Source organism: Hirundo rustica, chromosome 24 (assembly GCF_015227805.2).
Source record: "Hirundo rustica isolate bHirRus1 chromosome 24, bHirRus1.pri.v3, whole genome shotgun sequence".
Lineage (NCBI taxonomy): Eukaryota > Metazoa > Chordata > Aves > Passeriformes > Hirundinidae > Hirundo > Hirundo rustica.
The window spans coordinates 1,234,803-1,258,574 of NC_053473.1; the positions used below are offsets into that span (position 1 = coordinate 1,234,803).

A 23,772-nucleotide genomic window follows, 5' to 3' on the forward strand; every position below is an offset into this window, starting at 1 on the left:
CGCAGGAGCGAGGCCAAGCAGGGGCAGGGGCTGTTCACGGCCAGCGCCCGCAAAGCTCCCGGACATTTCCAGGAGGGGCCGACAGGAGGGACTGTGCAGGAGAACTCACCGGCATGGGAAGCGAGACACCTGGGGCAGGCTGGGAAAACCTGTCCTGAAAATGTAACCTCCCCCCGGCAGGCCCTGGGCATCCCATGGGCCGCACCGGACAGCGGGATCAGCGTGCTGGAGCTGGGAGTGCTGATTGATTATCGACTGATTGATTGCTCTCTCCCCTTCTCTTGAATTCATCCCTTCCTTTCTCTCTTCCCTTTCCTCCTACCCCTTTATCCAAACCCCACTGCCACGGGCTTATATAGTAGATCTGGGATTAACACAGCAATTTCCATGACAAGTGTGGGATTTACTCATAACGTTTTGATTTTTGGTGGACCCTCTGACTTTTGTCCTTTTCCACCAGGAGCATCTAGGGATCTTGTGTGCTCCTCCCCCGTGAGGGTGGGACGCCACAGCAGGAGTGTGGAGCACCTGGAGCCCCCAGAGAGCCCATGGAGCCCAGAGCAGGGACCAGACATAGGGAAGAAAAGCCTTGAGTCCCTCATAACCTTTTTTCCCCACACATAGTTGTGGTGAATAGTGTGAGCCTTGAGGAACCCACCTGTGTTTTCTGCAGCTGTTTATTTAGGAAGTATAAGAAATTTCACAAAGCATTACAAGTATAAAAAAATGGTATTGACCCATAGAAAGTGGGTTTCTTACCTGGGGGATGGTGATGGAGTGGTGCTTTTGGATGCAGATAGCACTTCCCACACACCGGGGGAAAAATATTGTGACTTTTTCTGTATCCAGTAATAATTTGGACATTATGTCCCCAGGAGTATGACAGCAATTTGTCTACAGACATTGTCCAGCACCAGGCAGCCTCTGGTACACGGCAGCCACGTTCAGAGGATCACAGAATCATTCAGATTGGCAAAGCCCTCCAGGATCATCCAGGTCACCAGCCCAGAGCACGGAGAGCCGTGTCCAGCCATCCCTTGGACACCTCCAGGCACTCCAGTTGGAGTTGGACTCCAACACAAGCCCCTTGCAATGTTTATTCATTCTCTCTGTTCAAGAATCCCTGTGCTGCTGCACGTGCACTTTTGCACTTAGATCCCCTCCATCCTGGGGGAACACCTCTTTCCACTGAGAGCCCATCAACATTCCAGTCATGGTGACAGCTTTCCTTGCCCACACCACCTCCTGTTTGAGAGCTCTGGAGTTTATCAAGTGAGCACCTGGTCATTGATGTGCTACCGCCAGGAGTATTTGGGGCTTAGTTTTGTTATTATTCTTGTATTCGTTTAATAATAAATGTCCAAAGCAGGGTTGGACAAGGCTTGGAGCCACCTGCTCTAGTGGAAGGTGTCCCTGCCCACAGCCCAGGGTGGAACAAGATGGATTTAAGGTCCCTTCCAACCCAAGCCAGTCTGGCATTCTGCAATTCCACGCATGTAACTTTTGCAACCTGAGTTGAAGATTTTCTGTAAAAGCAGAAGGATCAGCTTGAGATCCTACACAAACCCAAGCCTGGGCTCAGCTCCCTCAGTGAGTGTCCTGCTGCCCCCCAGCCTGCCCCACTCCAGCCCTTCCCCTCTGCCAGCACAGGAGCTGGATCAGCAACAGAACCCCCAAGGGCAGAACCCCCAGGGGCAGAACCCCCAGGGGCAGAACCCCCAGGGGCAGAACCCCCTGCCCAGCACCAACCCCCAGCCCCACTGCAGTCCCCTCCTCACCCTCCCTGCCTGGTCCTGGTCTCCAGGCCTGGGCAGCTTCACATCAGCAAAGACAGCAGAGGGGATAGAAGTGCCTCTGGAAGCTCCTCTGTGCTCACCTGAGACACAGCCTGGGCAGCTGTGGTAAGAACAGTCAGTTCCCGTCTCGGTTACACAGATTTCCCACGCATGAAATTGGATTTCCTTCTGCAGCAGTTGGGCTGCTGGGCCCCATCTTTGCCACAGACGAACAGGAGCAGAGGCTCAGGCCATGCCCAGCGCTGCCCCTTCCCCAGACAGGCCGTGCTCTTCCTGCCAGAGCGGCCAGACAGCGCAGCAGAGGCCACTGCCAGCCAGGGGCAAGGGCACAACCAGGACAGGCTGGCATTTCTGTAGCAAGGGAAGGGCACGTTTCAGCCACGCTGCTCGACCCACACTAGATCCTGCCCTGAGTGGAGCTCAGTGCCACTTCTCTGTCACTGCTGGCCCCAGAGAGGTCTCTGCAAGGGGAATATTTTATTTTTCTCTCTTGTTCTTCCCAACCCAAAATGCTGCTTCTGCTGCAGGAATAAACACATGTTTATCATATTTATATAAGTGTAACTTCTGCATGCCCAGCATTGTCACTTATCTCTGCACTCTCCAGGATTTCTGCTTAGTGGAAAACCTAAGTGAGCTGCTGCTGCACCAAAATCAGTGAGGCAGGAGGTCCAGACCTCTTCTCCCAGGGAACAAGGGACAGGACAAGAAGCAGCAGCCTCGAGTCACTCCAGGGGAGGTTCAGGTTGGGTATGAGGTGAAATTTTCTTCCCAAAAGGGTGGTCTGGCCCTGGCACAGCTGCCCAGGGCAGTGGTGGCGTCACCATACCTGGAAGTGTTCAAAATGTGTGTGGATGTGGCCCTGGGGACCTGGTTTAGTGGTGAACATGGCAGTGCTGGGGGAGTGGTTGGATTTTATGGTCTTGGAGGGCTTTTCTAACCCTATTGAGTGTGTGATTCCATCACACCAGCCTATCCCTGGCTCTCAGTGCCAGCATCAGATCTGAGACAGCTCTGCAAGAATCTGTGAGGAAAGGACAAAAATGATCACAACGGCAACTGCTTCCTCTGCCTCACAAACACATTGCAAAAAACCAAGAGTTCAGGGAGAGGAGGAGAACCCCAGAGCAGTGCCAGTCTGGCCCATCCTCCTGTTAGCTGAAGTGATGCATAACCACTCTGAATGTGCCAACTCATCCTTCTGTATTTGTAGAAACTCCATTTATTTGAATCTTCCAGGCTTTTCCAGGTTTGAATTCCGACCCCTTTGGGCATTGCATAGGCTCTTCACAGGTTTCTGCAGGGATCCTTCACGCATAGTCAGCACTCAGAGTTTGCTGGGCAAATACTTCTGCCTCCAAGCCAAATCCCAGTTCTGTCATCCTTTCTTTTCACCTTCTTTAGGGAGGAACATTCCCTCACCACAGAAAGACATTCTTTATGATGGGCTCCGTTTCTCCCTTTGCTGTTCCAGCTCAAGGCACGGCTCTGAGCTCCCCCACACACCCGTGCCAAGGAAGACCCCACAGGAAGCTGGGGACATGGGACAAAAACCAGCAAAAAACCCCAAGAAATATCAGGGCAGCACAAGGAGCAGGCAAAGGATCAGCCTGAGTTAGAAGGTGCTACCCAGCCTGTCCCCTGCTTGGTTAAAATTTAACTCCAGACAGTAACAAAAACATGAAAACCCAAAATCCCAACAGACATCAAAGCAGCCCAAACACTTGACCCACACTCTCCAATATTGGTTTTATCTTCAATAAAGCCTGGACAATGGAGAGACTCTTCAAGTGAGTTTCATGTGCTTTAGCCAAGGGGCTGCTGGTTTTACTTACACACGTTTAGAAGCTCAGCTCTCACAGATTTCAAGGGACAAGCACACACACATAATGTGTGTGTGTGTATATATATATATATATATATATATATATATAATCCAGCCCAGTATCATAATTAAACAAACATGATTAAGCTAAACTCCTTTAACACACTACTGTAAGCAGTTTTTCAGAACTTGAAAAACTGAGGTGCACAAGGAGCCTTTGTGAAGCTGCACCTCTGAATTTAGGGAACATCACTATTTCTTTTCAACCACCTTGCAGCAAACCTTCCTCTCAGCAAACGGATTTTGGACCTGGCAGTCTATCACATGATCACATCAGCTTTTCTTTTTGTCATAAAATATTTGTTTCTTTTGCAGGAACTCCCTGATCCCAGTCTTGCCTGTCTCTCAAAGCAGCTGAGTGTTGAACCTGCAGTTGCATTCTTCTCCTGGGGCTGCTTTATCTCCTCTTCCAGACAGACTTCTATCTCCACTGATGCTGCTCTCGGTGAGGAGCTGTTTCTTCACAGACTGAGGTGTTCACATGCTCAAGGAGGGCTCTCAGTATGAGACTCGTTCCCTCCTGAATGAAGGATAAATGCCATTTGTCAGCCACTCTCTCAGAACAGCACACTGATTTCTAGGCTCACAGAAAAGCCATCTCAGCTCCTTATGTTGCTGTGGGTGCATTCTGGAGACAGTTCCTTCCTGAATCCTGCGTGACACGTGTAGTTGCTGTACAGACATATCTCCTGCAGCCAAAACATTCCTCACTCCTGTTTTTTGGTGTTTTGCATGCCCTGGCAGGGTCCTGGCAGCTGAATCCCCGCTGGAAGCCCCAGTTCTGAGCTGCACTGACCCTGGAGCAGCCCAAACACCCAGCAAATGCTGTCCAATGTTGGGTTTATCTTCCACAAATCCTGGATGACGAAGAGTCTTTGAGTGAATTCCATGTTCTGTATCCAAAGGATAAGCTCATAGAACCACAGAATCCCAGGCTGGCTTGGGTTGGAAAGGACCTTAAAGCCCATCCAGTTCCACCCCCTGCCATGGGCAGAGACACCTTCCATTAGCTCAGGCTGCTCCAAGCCACATCCAGCCTGGCCTTGGACACTTCCAGGGATCCAGGGGCAGCCACAGCTGCTCTGGGCACCCTGTGCCAGGGCTTCACACCCTCACAGGGAAGAATTCCTTAGCAATATCCCATCTCTCCCTGCCCTCTGGCAGTGGAAGCCATTCCCTGTGTCCTGTCCCTCCAGGCCCTTGTCCTCAGTCCCTCTCCAGCTCTCCTGGAGCCACTTTAGGCTCTGGAAGGGGCTCTAAGATCTCCCCAGAGCCTTCTCTTCTCCAGGCTGGACACCCCCAGCTCTCCCAGCCTGGCTCCAGAGCAGAGTGGCTGCACCTCTTGGAGCATCTTTGTAGCATCTAAATAGGTGGAATCAAAGCCCTGCCTCTTCCTTGGCTGAGTTTTTGGTGCTGTGACCACTCTGGGCTGTTCTGATGCTCCCAGGGTATGACACAACACAGGGTACATCCCAGGGACTAAAGGTGGCACAACAGGTTCAATCCCAGGGTTTTGGCACACGGTACAGGCAGGCTTTAAATCAGAGATTTCAGCTTCAAATCCTCAAGTAGGGTTACTTAATTTCATTTTTGTCCTGTTTTGTGATTAAACTAATGTAGAGGCCATAAACTATTTTTATCAAATAAAGAACTAGGATCTGAGCAATCCAGGGAGGTTTTATGTACTTGGTTGCTACGTTATAAAAATAAATAAAATTCACAAAAACAGCAGAATGAGGTGAGAGAGAGACCTTTTTCCTGTTCTGGCTTAGCCTGTGGAAATCTGGGGTGCACAAAAGGAGGGGCAGCTCTTCCACCCAGACTCTGAGCATGGTCTGCCCTTGTCACCCTCCCTAAGGATGAGGAATGTGCACAGGGCACCACAGCAGAGCCCACCCCAACGTGAACTAAAATCTCTCGTTTCAACAGAAGTCAAACCCTGATTCCATCAAGTGGGGATGAAACCCAAGGGCAGGGTCTGTGGCATGGGAGGCACTGTCACCTCTTGCAGCCTCCAGGCACCGCCCAGGAAATGACACCAACCCTTGAGCAGTCCTGGGCTGCAGACACAGGCCACCCATGGACTGGGGGTTCCATTCCTTGAAAAATTTCAAGCAACAATGTGGTCATTTCCAAAAAGCTCCCCTCCAGTTCTACTGCAGTCAATAATCCTGATAAGAAATGCAGCTGTTGGGATGCCAGGAGTCTCCCCTGACTCCCTGAGTCCCCAAACTTACAATGGCTGGTCCTGTATGGAATCACCATGCTGAACTTAACTGCATCCCATTTCCTCTGTCATTTTTTGATAAACAGCCATTTCTTCAATGGGAAAAAAAAATAAAGGGAACTCAGAGAAACATTTGTAATGATTCAGCTGCATCAGCCACTGTGCCAGCTCCATTTCCAGTTTGTCTGTCTGTCCCCTCTGAAAGGAAGTTATTACAGAGCAGTGTTTCATCCCAACTCAGACTGTTATCTCAGCATTGCACTGAAATTCTTCCAAGCAAAAAGAGGAAAGAAACCAAAACATTTCCCAAAGCATCCTTTCGGTACTTAAATAAAAAGGACCAGTTATACCATGCAAGCACAGACACAGCTCATGTACACAGGCTCAAGGCTCTCTCCCACCCCAGCACTTTCGGACACATCACTTGGGCCAGGCTGAAGATTCATTTAACAGCCAAAAATTAATGTTTAAAAAACCCCCCAAAAACTAACCAAGCCCATGTGGGACCAAATTCCTGCACAGTTCTGATCCCACCCACAGTCCCTCCACGTCACCATCAGCCACAGATGCTCCAAGGCTCTTCCCTACCCCAGTGACTCTGTGCACTTCTGCCCACAGGAAAAGAGGTAAAACCAGCAGGGAAAAACCTTACCAGCAAATTCCTTCTGGCAGCCAGTGGAGGGAACACCAAGCCAAACTCATGGAGAGTGCTCTCCCTGAGACAAAGATCTCCAACCCCTCCCATCTCCCTGGGCTCCAGCAGTTCCACCCCTGGCAGGCCTTGGAGGCACATCCCTGTCACCAGGCCACTTCCAGCTGTGTTCTGCAGCTGGAGAGTGATTGCTCTCCAAGGGATTTCAGGTGCAGCCCCATGTGGGAAGTGCCTTGTGGGCCTGAACACTCCAGCTGTGCTGCTCAGAGCTCCAGTCTCTCCTGGGAGCACCTGCAGTGCCCAGCTACAGGCCCTGAAAAGCCTTTGGGAGAACCAGAAATCTCCTTACTCCTCAGGCTTCTGGGCTAAATGCAGACAGATGAAGCTGAAGGGAGTCCACCCAGAGGCAGAGCAGAGCTTGCTGTGGCCACCAGCCCTGGCTGTGCAGAGCCAGCTCCCTGTGGCCACACCAAAGGTCACTGTGGCCACCAGCCCTGGCTGTGCAGAGCCAGCTCCCCGTGGCCACACCAAAGGTCACTGTGGGCACACCAAAGGTCACTGTGGGCACACCAAAGGTCACTGTGGCCACCAGCCATGGCTGTGCAGAGCCAGCTCCCTGTGGGCACACCAAAGGTCACTGTGGGCACACCAAAGGTCCCTGTGGCCACACCAAAGGTCCCTGTGGCCACACCAAAGGTCACTGTGGGCACACCAAAGGTCCCTGTGGCCACACCAAAGGTCACTGTGGGCACACCAAAGGTCCCTGTGGCCACACCAAAGGTCACTGTGGGCACACCAAAGGTCACTGTGGCCACCAGCCCTGGCTGTGCAGAGCCAGCTCCCCGTGGCCACACCAAAGGTCCCTGTGGCCACACCAAAGGTCACTGTGGGCACACCAAAGGTCCCTGTGGCCACACCAAAGGTCACTGTGGCCACACCAAAGGTCCCTGTGGCCACCAGCCCTGGCAGTGAGTGAAGGTCTCTCCCTTGCTGCAGCTGGGCAGGGCTGGCAGGAGAAACTGCCTCACACCTTCTCCTCCTGTGTGAACCCCCCACTTCTGCCCCTACCAAGTCCCAAACTGTACCTTCAACTCTTCATGCACTCGACCCGAAAATAATTTCGCCTTTGGAAAAGTTTTGCAAAAAATCTTGGAAAAGCTTTTTTTTTTTTTTCTTTTTGGCATAATATTTTGACTTCCCTCCTTCCAAACCTGAACAGACAAGAACCAGCACACCTTCTGCACTGCTTCTTTGGAAGGTGATCTCTTGGCTAAGGGAACCCAGCGATGCAGTGTGGATTCAGAGGGTAATAAAACTGCATTTCAAACTCTCTAAAAAACAACCACATTTAATTTTATAACATAACCAGGGGTTTATTCCACAATATAAACTGCAACATTTGATACAAGCTACCCAAAAAAGGAGAAAGCCAAAATACAGCTGTGGCAATTACTTTACAGATTTTTTTTTTTTTTCCTGTCTTCTACATCACAGGGCCCTCAGTGACACTAGGATCTAACATTTGCTGTCTGTACATCAACCAATGCTAGAAGCAACACGCTGTTCAGTTGTCATTCCAGTCACTGAAACCAGACATAGAAGTTATTGCTCAGATAAATAAACCTAGTCTACGAAAAACAAAGTGGAAAAAAACTAAAGTCTCCAAAGAGTTAACAGAGTAAACAGGGATTTCCTCAAAAGAGGATTATTGGAAAATTCATGGTGCAGGGGTCTTTTTTGTTTGTTTGTTTTTGCACCCAAACCAAGCTGAATTAAATAGGCCGGTAAATCCCAGAGGTAACTGAATGCTGTACAATAAAGGTGCACGTGTCAAACGCATTCCAATCGGTGGAAACCCCTGCAAACAGTCAGCATCTCAAACCTCAACAACCACAAACAGATCAAGGGAAAATACAAAAGTGTCAAAAATTGTTTTGAGTTCTGGAAAATGATCCCATAAGGATAGAAGTAGCACCATTTGCAACCTGGTTCTTAAACCAGCCCCTGCGGCTTAACTGGAAAACTGGGAACCTTCTTTGCTCGAGTCCTGAGGGGTTTTTGGGGTTTTATTTCCGGTACTGGGCGTCCTTCCCGGCGCAGCTGGAGCAGATGTAATCCTCCTTCTCCGCCATCTCTGGGGAGATGCCCACACACACCTGGTGGAACCACTGGTTGCAGCTGCCGTCGCACTGGACCCAGTCGACCTGGTGAAGAGCAGACATGGGTCAGAGCAGGGCCAGGCAAAGCCCCCCGCACTCATCCTGGGGCTCCTGCTGTGTTTACACGAGCAATGTCCTGCTCCACAGCTGGCTGCTGCTGGGTATTCACTGTGCTCCCTGCTGTGGGCAGGGCACACCCTCCCCGATCTCCCCATTGCTTTCCCCCCATCAGAGACTCCGCTTCTCTCTTCTCCATTTGCAGCGCGGATGAGCCTGCAGAGCCCCTGGCACTGCCCCCACCCACAGAGCCCATCCACAGCTGGATCCCAAGAGCAGCCATGGACAGAATGAGTGTCTGCAGGGCCCCACCTGCCCCCTCCCACCGTGCTCTGGTGCCACACAGCTGCCCCAGGGCGGGGGGGGGGGTCAGTGTGCCCATCCCAGCTGCCCTGGGTACGCCAGGACCTCCCACTCTGCTCATGAACAGCTCTTCTGCAGTCAAACGCTCCCTGTCCCAGGTCCCAGCAGGAATGGGCGGGTCTGCCCCTCCTGACCTCATCCCCCTCGGGCTGGAGGCAGTTCACAGCTGGGCAGATGGCATCCTCATCCTCAGAGTCCTCCTGCTCCGAGAACGACGCGTCTGAGGGCAGCAAGTGGCTGTCGCTGGAACGCTGCAGCTCCAGGAGCCGCTCCCGCTCTCTCTCCAGTTTGTTACTGCACAGATCCTTTGAGTGATTCGGTTTCAGTTTCTTCTTTTTGGGTGTTCTCATCTTTTTTACTCTCGCTCTCTTCTCACCACAGAAGTTCTCTCTCTCGAAACGCCGCTTCAGTTTTCTCTCCATGTAACTAATCCCATCCTTTTTCCCTCGGCAACACTCACTCTGTGGGAAAGACATTTTGGCAAGGTTGGAAGTATGCAGCTAACACCCATTATCCTGTTATCCAGACGGTGATTTTAGGAACAGGTTAAAGAAAAAGCGCAGTGTTTGACAGTGCTGCATTTTCAGTAGCATGAGATGCGTAAGAGGAGCCAAGGGCAGGATCAGAACTGCCCCGGGGACAGAACTGAGAGAGAAAATCATCCTCATCTCCTGCCTCTGAGCCCACAGCTTCCACAGCAGCTCCCTTGGAAAGCCCATGTAGGACAAGAATCAAGTGTTCAAGGACTTGGTCCAGTGGATGGTGACAATCTGGTCTAGTGGAAGCTGTCCCTGCCCATGGCAAGGGCTGGAACAAAATGAGCTTTAAGGTCCCTTCCAAGCCAAACCAGTCTGGGATTCTGCAATTCTATGAAATCAGGACAGATGTATTTAAAGTACACAGACTGACCATCAACACGTATCCAAATTTCAAAAAGGTACTGGGCCCCAAATTGTATTCAATATTTTGTAACTAATTTCTTATCGACTTCTTGGCTCCTTTTGCACAAGGAAAATGTATTTTCATGGAAGTGCAGCCACACACACAAACCCCAGTGAAGCCCAAGGGCTGAGGCAGAGCCCTTCCCCAGGGTGCTCCAGCTCAGGGCTGCTGTTGGACACTTGCCTTGTCACTCGTGGCTGCGCTGGGTGACCTCTGCTCCGGCTGCAGGGCAGGGCTCTGCTTTGTGAACAGGGCCTGGTACAGCTCCTGGATCTCAGGCAAAGAAACCTGCAGCAGCTGGGCTTCCATCATCAGCTCATCCAGCTCAGTGCTAATGACTAGTGTGAAAGACAAGGAGACACAGCAGGAATTCTTCAGTGACAAGAACTGCACAGATAACGAAAAAACTCAGGCAGCACAACAAAAAATGGTGAAAGACTTTTAATCTGCAGCTGTATGAGTTAGTTCTTATCTGCTCCCTCTTGACTGCTCATTTTTAACAGCAGGGTTAAAAGGAAAGAAAGGCTTGCACAGAAGTTCCTGCACTGTGGCTCAGCACCCTGCCACGCCCCCATTCCCTGCTGGTTCAAGGATAGGGCATTGCCATCATTCCTGGCAAATTCTCCTGCTTTGGGAGCTACAGGAGTGTGACAATCCCCTCACTGCCTCAGGAGAGGGTAAGATGAACAAACTGAGTGACATCTGTACAGGGAGCCACGGGAGGAGAGGAAGGCAGGCTGAGAGGATGAGCCTGGTGCCAAGGTCCTGCTCTACCCACTGCTGCCTCCAAAGCTCCTGCAAGGCTCTGAAACACTCCCAGCTGGGGAGGCCAAAATCTTTGTATAAATAACAGCTTATTAATGCACTACAACTCAAATATGAAAAATAAACCTGGTGACACAAAGAACTGCTTTGTTTGATGTGAACGGAAACGTTCCACTGGAATTGCTTTTCTAACACTGGTATGGACTGGGCTGCACAGACACAAAGGTAAATCTACACTTGTGTCCCTGAAGCATTATCCATGAGGAGGGAAGAAATGAGAAATAATTTCTGTCACAATCATAAAATGATGCAATTCACAGTTTGTCTGTTAGTCCAACCCACCGATGTGGGCCGGATATTTCTGGGTCTGAAGAGATTTTTAGCACAAGGTGCCAAGGCAGAATCGGGCCAACAGGCAACCTTCAAACCATGACCAGCATGAAAGTCATCAAGTGGATGAAGCTTTGAGTGATGACCCAGATGCAGAAGATGCAGGTGACCACTCAGATGGTTCCTCTACAAGCAGACACCGAACATTTTGCTCTTCTTGGGTTCTACCTTGGCGGCTTGTGCTAAAAAATCTCTTCAGACCCACAAATATCAGGCCCACACACGGAGTCTGAGGTGAGGACAGTCCAGAGCCTGTGCTGAGTGACCCCACCAGATCAGCCCCACGGGGGCTCTGACAGCTGGACAGCTGTGCTGCAGCAAGGCTCACATGGAGCTGTGTCCTGTGCATTAAGTATCCCCTGGCTTCCAGCACCACATCCCTGCTGCTCCCATCCACCTCCTACACTTCCAGTGCCTCCTGCCCTTTCCTTCCCCCTTCTGCAGCTCGGCTGGGGCACAGCCTGGGGGAGCTGTTCCTGTAGGAAGGGGCCAGCTCTCCCGATTCCTCATGCCAATGTGCCACATCTTTTCATTACACATGGGAAATTTCTATCCTTGAGCAATGCACCCCTCTGCCAAAGCTGGACACTGAGCTCCAAAGTTGCTGAGGAGATGGAGACAACAACCACCAGTGCTGCTCAGCCAGCTCCTGGTGACCAGGACACCCTCCCTGCCCCACCAAACACAGGAGAAAAAAGGAAGGGGCAGGGGGAAACCTCCCAAACCAAAGTGAAGATTACAAACCATGAAGTGGGATGCAGTGCTGTCCTGTAGAGAATGGAGAATGCAAATACACGGTTCTGTTATCCCAGTCATGAGGCATGGAGAATGACATTGCTCCAATTGTCTGGGACACCTAGAAAACAAAATGCAGATGGTTTCACTGCACATGGAGTTTGAAATGCAGAATAACTGTGATAGGATCAACACTTCTTTCTCTGACACCTACTGAAATCTTAGACCTCACAGGCCAACAGCAAACCCTGCACCTCCTGACACTGCCAGGGGCATCTCACCAGGAATCTTCCACAACGCTCTCCTCCTCACTAACCCAGGTGCCTGGGCCCCTTGCAGATTTTGGCTCTCCTCAATTCCCACTGCTGCTCTCCAGGGAATTCTTCAAACTCACCCACAGTCCTCACTTTGGCCAGGTATCAGAGCAGCCCAACTCCAGAGGTTACTGAAGAGCTTCTTGTGGGGAAATGAGTGGTGAACTAGCCCAAATGACAAGGGAAACAGAACTGGGACAGGACAGGACAGTCATGGTGAGACACTGGATTCACCAGAAAACCACCTCAAATCCACAGAGACTGAAGTTTGAGCTCACACCTGTGCCGAGGTGTGCTGGGTGCCTGGCCCAGAAGTGTCCCTGGCGCAGAGAGGGATTCAGGCAGAGACATCTGGCCAGATGCTCTTCCACTGAGCTTCCCAGGGACATCTGATTTGGGAAATCACAGGGACCCAGACTAGCCAGAAACACCCTGATTTGGAAGGTTTACTGACTTAAGGTCCAGACCCCTCAAAAATGGTTACACTGCTCTGGGTGGGAGGAACCTCACAGTTCCACACTGAGCTAATACCATCATGCAAATAAAACTAAACTCACTGTTTCAGTTTCTGGCTGAAACATCAACTTCTGTTTCCAAAATGTTGGCCAGTTCTTTTCAGCTACACTAGCTGACCTAGCAAAATGATACTTTCAGATCTAAATGACCAGAAAAAATCTCTTAAACACTTAAAGATATTTTAATTTCTGTATCTTGATTTGCCTGCTTGAAAATTTTGGTCCACGAGCCACTGGCACAGCTGAGTGAATGAGAAGCAGCTGTAACACCCCATCAGGTATGTGTGGCAAGGTTTATGTTTCAACAGAAGTGAACATGAAAACAGAAACACAGCCTAACTGAAACTGCCCTAGCAAAACTAAGGTGTTTCAAAATGTAAAAGCAACAGAGTACATTCCATTTTGGGGTGTTCTTTATAAAGCACAGAGCTTTGATTTCTGATACATTTCTACATTTGTTACCTCAAGAAAATTCTTTACCTCCTTTCCTTCTTTACGTGTGCTTTTTGCTGAAGGATCTTCACTGAAAAAAGACAAAACTCCCTCACTACCCCGCCTGAAACAGCTGCTGTGGCTAAACCCGGCAAAATGAGCAGAATATTGAGCTTGGGAGGTCTAGTGGAAGTGAGGAGAGGCAGCAAAGGATGAAGACACTTTGTTGAAAACAACCTTGTCTGAGAGCCAAGCTGGTAATGCACAGGACAGTTTGTGCCTCTGCCAGCACTTCTCAACACTTAAAACTCTGTTTGAATACTTGTAGGAGCACAATATTAAGACCAACTGAACGGTGGGGACTCCAGAAACAATAACTCAGCAGCTCTGTCATTAATGATGCCACAGTAGAACACAGGAGCTGGAAGGGGGGAAAACAGGCTCCTTGGGAGGAATTGTTCTTGGACTCCAGCAGAAGGGAACAAGAAGCTGCTGCTGGGGTGCACACACACATCCTGGCAGATGACCCAGCTCCTGGACAGCTGTAAAGCAGGAGCAAACCCTGTGCCTCGTCAGGTTTGTAGGGAGCTACAGCAGCCCCAAACCCAGCGCATCACTCCCCGTCCCCGCGCTCCCGGTGCCGGGAAGCCCAGCCCCAGCCCAGCCTCACCTTGTTTGTCTCTGGCAGCTGGCCCACCAGGGCTTGCCACCTGCTGTACAGTAATCCTGAGCCAACTTTGTCGTGGACGCGTTTTAGATTCCCTGAATACAACATCTGTTGTGCTCTGTGCTGCCAGTTCACAGTTCTCTCGATCATGTAGCGCAGGGCGTCCCCCTCGGGCAGCCGCACGCGGATGCGCTGCAGGGACGCCAGCAGCGGCAGGATCTTCTCCAGAGGCGGCTTCTCGGAGCGGTGGCAGTGCGGGCACAGCCACACGCGCGGCCCCGGCGCGGCGCCGGGCGCCGGCACGCAGCCGGTGTGGAAGAAGCCCCTGCAGAGCTCACACTGGATCATGGGAGCGGCCGGCTCCTTCTGGCACAGACACACCTTGAGCTCGGCGTCCTCCTCGCCCGACAGCGCCTTCACCTCGTTGGCGGCTCGCAGGGCACGCAGCGCCTCCATCTCCCGCAGCCGCGCCTCTCCCAGCGTGGCCATCTGAAACAGAGTCAAGGGATGGCGTCTCCAAGGCAGGGATAAGAGGATAACGGGTGCTGGCTGCACACTCCCAAGGGAACGCTGCTCCTTACAAACGGGGCCCTGTGCTCCGTCCCCCTGCAGACACGCCGCTCTCCAGGGCTCTGAACGTTGGAATGAAGCAAGGACGGGGATGTGCGGTGGGGCAGCAAATGGGACTGGAGGGGCAGCACTGGGGACGTGCAGTGGTGTGACTTCAATTCCCTTCCATTTTCTCATGAGGCCCTGAGAGAAAAAGCTTAACTCTTTGTAAAAAACACCAGCTCCTAAGGCCCTTCTATGTTCCAAGCTTTTGTGTTTTGTACTACAGAAACACGGTCTGCCTTCAAGCAGCTCAAAATCCTAAAGAAATGCAAGTCTGGATTGCAGACACCGCTCTGGGAATGTGTCTCTCAACAGTCTGACTCCGGATACTCAGAAAAGCTTCCTGGGCAGTTTTTACAAATGCAAATGTACCTCTGACCCTCACTTCGTACATGCTGCCCAGTGCTCAGGGCCATGCCCTGACCTATGAACTTGCTCTGGTGATTGTGAACAGCAGGTAAAGTTCAGGTGCACCCTGGATCTGCTGTTTACCCTCTCTGCAGATGCTCATGATCCTTTTTCCAGGAATCTTTAGCACTAGCTCCTATAAAGACAGCAATATACTTCAGTTCCATAAAGGCTGTTCAAACCAGCTGCAACTAATTCATTCTATGCATTTTATAATGTATATAAACATACCAAGGAGGATTTATAAATATATACAAAGTGGTTATTTCTCACACCATGGCTTTCAAGCATAATTCCTGCACTAAAATCAGCTCTGGATAAATGAGACAGCTGTGTCCATCCTGGGCAGACATGGGACCGGGGCACAGCACATTCCAATGTGCACACAGGTGCTGAGCTGGGCTGGGAGTGTGGGAAGGTTCTGGGTCCCCTCGTGTGTCAGAAGCAAACTTTGCCACACTGAATGACTTCCCTTTCCTGCTGCAGCCTCTGGGAGTACCCTGGGTCTCTTTAGCCAGAGTGCTGGAGTCACAGAGGGCTGAGTGTGACCCAGGGCCCAGCCTGTCCCCACAGGGACACAACAGGGACACAACAGGGACACTGCTCCAGCTTGGGGGTTCAGACAAGAGAGGCCAACACCAAAGCAATGAAAGTACAAGTTTCAAGTAATTGTCATAAGTTAAAACTTAAATGTCCCACATCAAATTACATTCAAGCCCCACCCAATGAGCCCCTACTGCATCTAATTAGCCACAGGACATCATTACCAGCCCAGGCTCTGCACTAGGTCTGCTGGAATGAAGCCCTTCCCCACCAGCAACTGAATCTGCTCCACCCAGAGCAGCGTTTCAGTGACTCCAAAACACATGAGGTTTTCTTTAATTATTTAGAGTGCTTGTTTTAATTATAAATGGCCCTGGATTCTTTGAAAGGATCAGACTTGGGCAAACCCTATCCAATTTTTAATAAGATATGGTAGGGGAAAACAGGTCTCCATTTTTCATTTCCCTGTGCTTTGTTCAGCTACAGGCACTGCCTAGCAAACTGTGACGCTGCTTAATGCACAAAGCAACACATGGTGTTTCCACTGAAAGCAATTTTGGGAAGTCTGAAGCAAACACAGAAAAGTGCAGTCCCAGAAATCCTGCAGAGCAGCACAGCAAGAACAGGGTGGAAGCCAAACTCCTGCACAGAAACAAGGATTCAAGGAACTCAGAAGAATTTCCAGATAGGAAAGATGTGACCACATACCGCGGATGCAGTGTCCTTGCTTTCAGAGAGCGCTCGCTCCAGGTCGCTCAGTGTCTCCAGTTTACTGCTTTTCTTCTTGCCACTTGGCACTGGCTCCTTCAGCTTCTTCTGCTTCCTCTTCAGACTGAGCATCCCGATGTCACACCAGGGGCACAACACCTGAGGGACAGAACAGCAGTGTCCCACCTGCAGCAGGGCTGCACCTGCACTGTTCCTAATGCACCTTCCTGCCTGGGTGCAGCCACAGGCAAGTGGTGAGAACTAGGGTTCCTGCTGTTATTCCATCAAAGTTCTGAGGGACTAGAATGATGTTATCTGGAAGGTAGGGGGAGCTGGAAAGTTGGAACTTCAGTTTTGTAAAATGTCCAGACCCAAACAACCCTTGGGTTTCTCTCAGGGTTGCTGAGAGGGGGAGAGAGAGAGAGAGAGAAAGAGCTGATGTACTCAACAGCCTCCACTGGACTGAAACTGCAAACCCTGGGAAAGAGCAGAGATTCCAGGGGCTGTCCCTGACAGGAGGAGGCTCAGAGGGCAGAGTGTACTCTGCTCAAGGACTGCAGGTGTGACACAGCCACAGCTCCAGAGGGGCAGCAAACACAGCCCCAGCCTCACCCCAGCACACCTGATCCTGAGAAGGATGGAGCAGGTAAGAACCTGCTCACCTGGGGCTCGGCCTGATGCACTGGAGTTAATCCAGTGCCACAGATTTGTCAGTATTCCCATATTCATATGGAAAATGTTAGACACTGGCACTGCCTGATCTTGTTAGCCACTGATTAAGAAGAATCGAGAAAAATATAGCTAAATCTTAAGCATTTTAGAAGTTTAAAACTATCATTAGAAGTATAGGTCACTAACAAAAGCTGTTATTAAAACAGTTCACGTCAACCTAAAGCAATTCTACAAACACACTTCATATTTCCTGCTCCTTCCTGGGCGCACACCGAGTCCCCGCGCACGACTGACCGTGCTGATCCCCAAGCCACACCTCTCACCTCCAGAAGGGAATACGGGGAGTTCTCACACAGGAACGTGTTTGCTGCACACTCCTTCCACGCCTGCACTTCGGCCACCAGGGCCTCCAGCCTGGGCAGGTAATCCAGGTGCACCGGGATGGACCGACCTCTGGTGACGAGCTCCGCCAGCGTGTCCAGCACGGGCACACGGCCCCCAGCCTGCCGGGTTGGAAAGCAGATGCTGGATGCACCCAAGGCACAGCGCTGCCCAAGTCACAGCAGGCACTCAAGAAAGTCAGGGCAGAGCTTGTAAAAATGAATTTAGTACTCAGACAGCTCAGTGACCTGCACCAGCGGTCCAACATTTGTGCTGCTCGTGCACTGGCATTGACAGTCATTGACTGCCAGACAACACGTTTAGGAAGCAAGAATGCGCTTGCCAAATGACCCTTGAAAAAGAAAACAGCACAAAACCAGAGACTGCCAACAATATAAGCAGCCTCCCAGTTTCACGCTGCAGTCACAGCAGAAAATCAACATAATTCTGAAATCATAAAATCACAGAGTTATTAACATTGAAAAAAGATCTCCAAGATCAATTTCAGCCATTAACCCAGCATTGCCAAAGCCACCACTAAACCATGTGTCATATCCATATACCTCTTAGATCCCCTCCAGGGATGGTGACTCTACCCTGGGCAGGGTGTGCCAGGGCCTAATCACTCTTTTCAGTGAAGAAATTTCCGCCAGCATCCAACCTAAACCTCCCCACGTGCAACTTGAGGCAGTTTCCTCTCATCCTGTCCCTTGTTCCCTGGGAAGAAACTCTGATCCCCCTGGCTCCAGCCTCCTTTCAGGTACTACAGGGAGTACAGCACCACAAGACAAGTTTAACCCAGGCTGTGCCAGGCCAAGGGTGAGAAGCACCTCCAGTATCCCGTGTCCCACTCAGGAGCAAGCTCCAGCTCCTCCCTTGGCACCCCAGGCCTCAGGCGATGCAGGTACCACACACTCAGAGATAAAGCAGCACAGGAGGTGATTCCAGAGGTAATTTCTAGAACAGGCAGTTGAAGTGGGACTGGAGAACTGCTCACCAAAACAACCCCAACACCTCTAGCAACTTCAAAACCCTGATGCCAAGAACTTCCTGCAAGTCACAGTGACTGCAGGCATTTAACAAAACCTTCACAGAACCAAAGCAAAGATTCTTGGCACAGACAGAATTAGTTTTCCCATATTCAAGAGCCAGAATTTCAGAGTCCAGACCAAGAAATTAGCAAATGTCAAGAAAAAAAAAAAAATCAGTCAAGTTCTTTCAAGACAACCCTCAAACAAAAGCTAGTATTAAATGAATTTTATTCCTTCAAAATATTTAAATCCAGGAAAATTAGTTTTTTAAATAAAACCTCAAAAGATGCTGTTATTAAAAGCCCAGTTTAGACCAGAGGGGCCTGAACATACCTCTAAGTTAGATTAGAGCTCACTTTATAGGAAAAAAAAAAAAAGAGGAACAATTGAAAATATTTGGTAATTTATACTAAAATGTGAAATCAGGGCTATCACAGTGCCACCCTGATCTGATCTGGGCAGTCCCACTAACCCCTGGCTTGAGCACTTGCAAGGAACTACTTCTGTATCACCATTCTGTACCTCAGTGTGATTAACAGGGAGTTGTTACTGAGCAACTGTGCAGAAGCGGCTCGAAGGTGAAGTTCCATAATGCAGTAACCTTTTAACTTTAGATTTTCGGTAATAGTTGTTTTACAGATTTTATTGCAGGCAGTTCGTTGCACAGGTGAAGGAACACAGACCCAAACCAGAAATAAGAATCGGGGCAGCGAGCGCAGCTGCTCCATGGCTGAGGTAACCAATGTCCCGGCCCGGGTGCTCCAAATCAGAGTGACACACGGGGCGTGGGGTGGCTCTGGTGACAAGAGCAGGGTCACTGTCCCTCCCCAGCAGCCAGGCTCACGTACCTGCAGAGCCTCCACCTCCTGCAGCCAGTCCTTGGCCTTCTGCACGGCGTCCTTCAGCGCTGCTCCGTTGGGGAGGTAGGCTGGGATCTCCTGCAGCTCCTTCACCGCTGCTGCCAGGCTGCTCAGGGACTGCCGGGGCCTGGGGGAACACAACAGCCAGATGTGGGGTGCTGCTTGCAGGGGGGGCTCCTCCACTCACCTGGGTTGTTAAAATCAGAGGGCCGCACCACGGTCAGTGCTGGCTGCACCCAGCAGAGCTGGGGTGTCAGGAGCAGGGGAAGTTTAGAAATGTCTGTTTGCTTAGACTCCTGCTAGAAATACTCTCCTGTTTGGACTTAAGGAAGATTGCCCTTTTATTAACTTTTTGATGATGAACACTCACCAAACCCCAGACCAGCGCCAGCTGAGAGATTCTGCGCTAGAAGGTTAAAACTCTGAAATTGGCTTTTCTGTATTTCCCAGTTTGATTCTGAGGTTTTAGAGAGGTACAAACACAACACAGCTCCCTATCAAATGTTAAACCCAAGCTTAGTCAGTAATGTGCTCTGAAGTTGCCTTAAAACACTGTGGTTAGTAGTGGGTAAGAAATGTTCCAATACTCCAAGTATGACAAAATTTTTTAAAAAAAGGAATCCTGAGGGAAGAAACCTGGCATGTAAGTTTGTGACATATTCCTATTTTTAAAGTACACTGTGCTGTACCCTATTTTACTTAATAAATCAGAAGATAAAAACCACGAGAAAACTTTTCTTAGTGAGGATGTATTTGAGTTATTTCCTTCTTCCCTGCACCAATTAATCTGGAAAAATCTCCTCTTTATTAGTTAGAAATAGTCCTACATGGACCTCTATGGACCTGCTGGTGCTACCTATCTGAGCTTCATCTGAACATGTGCCCTCCACCCTGAAACTGGGAAGAGGTGGAAAAGAAGGAAGAGGCATCTTAAACCCCTTCCCCGTGGCACGAAGAGAATTTACACAAGATGATTGAGCAACACAAACACTGCACGGCAACCCCGACACCTGAAACCGCTCCATCCCTCACCCCCTCCGGCTGGCACAAGCTTGGCCTTCACGCTGGGAACTGGAGGAACAAAGGGGAGCCAGGGCACTTCCATCTGCGACAACTCGCGGAACTACAAAACGCAAGGCGGAGCTTTAGCTCTACCTGGCCTTTATCAGGTTCCTGGCTTTGTCGTCCCAGTGCTCGGACACGGTGAGGAGCTCCTGCAGCTTCGCCATCGCCTTCTCCACGGCGGGGTAGGGCGCGAGCCCCACGCCGGAGTCGATGAGGCGCCTCATGTCGTCCAGAGTGAGGGAGCCCTGCTCTGAGCAGGCCAGCTGCACGTCCTCCAGCCAGCGCGCCTGCTCCAGGCGCGTCCGCAGCTCCGGCAGCTGCGGCAGGTCCACGTCGAAGTCGAAGCTGACGTCCAGCAGCTCCTGCAGCTCCGCGGCGCTGGGCATCTCTTCGGAAAGGAGCTTTTGGCTTTGCTGCTGGAAAGCTTCCACACGGTCAAGGAGATCCTGAAATACACCAATGCAGCAGTAAGTCAGGTGGAAGCCCTCGGCCAAGCCCAGCCGTGGAAGCGCAGGGACAAGGGGAGCACAGGCTCCTGGCAAACCCCGCTGCAATGCACACAGGGCAAATTATCCCGAGGGCTGGAACACCACAGTGTCCTCAACACGCAGCGTTGCCAGCACCTCCTCGCACGTAACGTGGCCACAAGCTTGGGTATCCCAGAGCAAGGCAATCCCAGTCCCAGAGGTGTCAGAAAGAGGGCTCAGAAGAGCAGAAAGGATGCAAAGGGAAATTGAGCAGACCATGGGTGATGCTGTCTGGCTTAGTTTTGGAATGTTCAGGCAGCTGTGGAACATCAAGGTGAGGACTATGAAGGCTTTGCGAAACACTGGGAAGGGCCCAGAGGTTCTGGGGTTCATTTCTGCTGCACTGCTAAGGCTTTTGAGCTGCACCCCATAGTCCCAGTGAGCCACAGGCATTCTACTCTCTCATGCAGGGCAACACCTTCTCCCTCTCTCCATGCACTCAGCAGCTCACTACCCCAAAAGGTATTTCTGGGGCTGTTTGTACTTTCCCCAGGATAAAGGACAGTCATCCAGAGCAATCCCACAGTGAAGGCTGGATTATTCTGTGTGGAGCAACCTGCCCAGTACTCCCAGTACTGCCTGAAATGCCGTTCCTGCAGGAAGTTCTTCCCTCACAGCTGACACCTTGGCATTTTGCCAGTGAGGCTGCTTCCCAGGGTGGGCAACCTCCCCCAGCATGGAATAAAACATTTTTTAGAGATAGCATGAATTGTGAACCCACCTCCGGTAATGTTGGTCATTTATATTAACAGCCTAAATTGAACAGTGACACATAATTGAGGCTTGTTGAGGATGATACAAAGGAACACTGACCATATGTGTTTGTTATTTCCCTGTTCAGGAAAGCCAGATGGAGAGGAACTGTTTGCATGCCTGGCATTTCCAAAATTCTGCTTTTCAACCAGCAAGAAAACTTCACAGCTTCAGCGCTATAAACAAATAACTGTAAATAGGACTGTATCAAATCTGATCCACACCCTGCAGGGCAGATAAAGCTTCCAAAACAGCAGTCCTAGCTGAGTTGAACTGGTTTATTCCCATTCATTTACATGGCACTATCTGGTGTCTCAGTGTTGGGTGGATCCTTGAGGGACAGTTCAAGAGCTGGACATGGCATCTCCTGGTTTCAAATGTCACGAATATGCAAAGCCCTTCCCCTTTAAGACAGGAATTGCAGCTGCACAAAATTTTTTTTAATTGCTCCTCAGTGTGATATGGAACATTTTGGCAAATTCTGAAACAAGATTTTGAATTACTTTCAGTTTGCCTGAGCGCTCATCATCTGGAGAACACAGAACCCACACAGCTGGTGGTCATGAGATTTACAGTGATCTGACTGCTGCCAGCAGCAGGTTCTCTGCTAGAGAGAGGATTTGGCCAGCCTGGGCTGGGTTTGGCTGGAATTATCTGTGGGGTTTCCTGGAACGTGGGTTGAGAGCACAATGAGGGATCTAATTACAAGACTGAGAAAGCTGATTCTGGCTCAACAAAGAAGGAAAGTGGTAAGAAGGAGAGAGCTGTCCCTCAGAGCACTGGGGAGTTTGAATGTTCTCAGATTGATCTGGCTTTACTCTAAAGAGCAGACCAGTTAACTGACCCCAAACTTTTAACCTGTAGTTACCCAGCTCATCCTTCTCCTACAATCCTTCATACAACACGAATGGCTGATTTGTCTGTGCAGTATAAAACTCTGCTGACCACAAACAGCAGCTGGTCACAGCTCCTTTCTTCAGCATCCCACAGGCACGAGTCACCCCAGCCTGAGAGTGCCCAGGAGCAAACAGTGAGATAGGAGATGAACGCAGTGCAAACCCATCACTCTGCAAACGCTCCTGCTCCCTTCCCAAGGCTTCCCCAGGTTACCTTCAGCAGTGGTGTCTGGCTGAGGACACAGGGCAGGGCATAGAGCTGCCTCACAAACAGCCGCAGCTCGTTCACCGTCAGCTGGTTCTGACACTTCCCTCCCCCGGAGCGGTACCTGCAACGACACCGTTCAGCTTTCCTGGTTATCACTGGAAAAAATAAAGATCAAAACACTCAACTTCATGGCCAAGTTGGACAGGGCTTGGAGCCTGTGGAAGGCGTCCCTGCAGGGAATGGAACAAGATGAGCTTTAAGGTCCTTTCCCACCCAAACCATTCTGTGAATTTTTGATTTCCTGACATCTGCTTGTGATTTCATGTCAGCCAGGCCTTCTTCAGGAACAGCAGAATATTCACAAGCATGCAAGCAGCCCATGGCTCACACACGTGAAACCTCAGTCTGCCAGTGCAGAACGAGCTATCGTTGAAACTCATAACAAATAGGATTCTGGAACAACTACTCAGCCTTGGAAGAGCACTGGTTATTATGGAATAAAATTAAGCTTTTTTTTCCAGAACACAAAGCAACTGTGGATAAACTATTCAGTTATGTTGCAGTAGCTATTGTAGTCAGCTCTGTCCATGCCAACACCAAAAGAGAACAAATCCCAGTTCTGAATGGGTTTTATATTGACAGGTTGTGTAGGCACTTCTGAAAAATCCTCTCTACACTGAAATCAGCATTTTTATTTTTATCTAAAAGCTTTGCATCAAATGAGTGGCTTATAAGTGTTAACAAATTGCCCAAAATTAAAAGCCTCTCTAAACTCAAGCCAGTATTAATGAGGTCTGAGAACCCTGAACAGAAAAGGAAAGAGATCCCTTACAATGCTGGCTCCAATTGAATCCACTGTGTGTTTTTACACAAAAGAGGAGAACAGCCCAGCAGGATATGCCACAGCATGACTGGAATGTGAATTCTATAAAATAAATTTTAATTTACCATTCTGCATTAAAAATAGGTATTTTTAACAGATATACAGGATCACGATGGGAGTTCCAAACCCCACAGTCAGCTGAACAATAAAATGAATTCAAAGCCTCAGGTATAACACAGGTTTCTTTACAGGCTGCTTTGTTCTACTGGTTTTTGAGTAAGCTCCACAGTGTGTTCCAAGAAAAAGAACAAGTTTTTAAATACATAAATATTTGTATACATATACATACACATATCTAAAAGGCAAAGCTGTCACAAGATGTTTTT

The 23,772-nt window shown here is 50.0% G+C and overlaps 1 protein-coding gene across 3 annotated transcripts in view; it reads right to left on the reverse strand.

Moving 5' to 3' along the window:
- Positions 1 to 7,913: 7,913 nt before the first annotated feature.
- Positions 7,914 to 23,772, reverse strand: part of KDM5B (lysine demethylase 5B) — a 55,249-nt gene continuing 39,390 nt past the window's right edge. For all 3 annotated transcript variants that reach the window (XM_040085446.2, XM_040085447.2, XM_040085448.2), the window contains 10 exons: positions 22,570 to 22,684; positions 20,270 to 20,625; positions 19,103 to 19,241; positions 17,166 to 17,345; positions 16,171 to 16,329; positions 13,903 to 14,388; positions 11,981 to 12,092; positions 10,265 to 10,419; positions 9,274 to 9,600; positions 7,914 to 8,764 (listed from right to left, as the gene is read on the reverse strand). In XM_040085446.2, the coding sequence (XP_039941380.1) occupies positions 8,627 to 8,764; positions 9,274 to 9,600; positions 10,265 to 10,419; positions 11,981 to 12,092; positions 13,903 to 14,388; positions 16,171 to 16,329; positions 17,166 to 17,345; positions 19,103 to 19,241; positions 20,270 to 20,625; positions 22,570 to 22,684 (2,167 nt within the window). In that variant the 3' untranslated portion in view covers positions 7,914 to 8,626. The remainder of the gene's footprint in view (positions 8,765 to 9,273; positions 9,601 to 10,264; positions 10,420 to 11,980; positions 12,093 to 13,902; positions 14,389 to 16,170; positions 16,330 to 17,165; positions 17,346 to 19,102; positions 19,242 to 20,269; positions 20,626 to 22,569; positions 22,685 to 23,772) is intronic.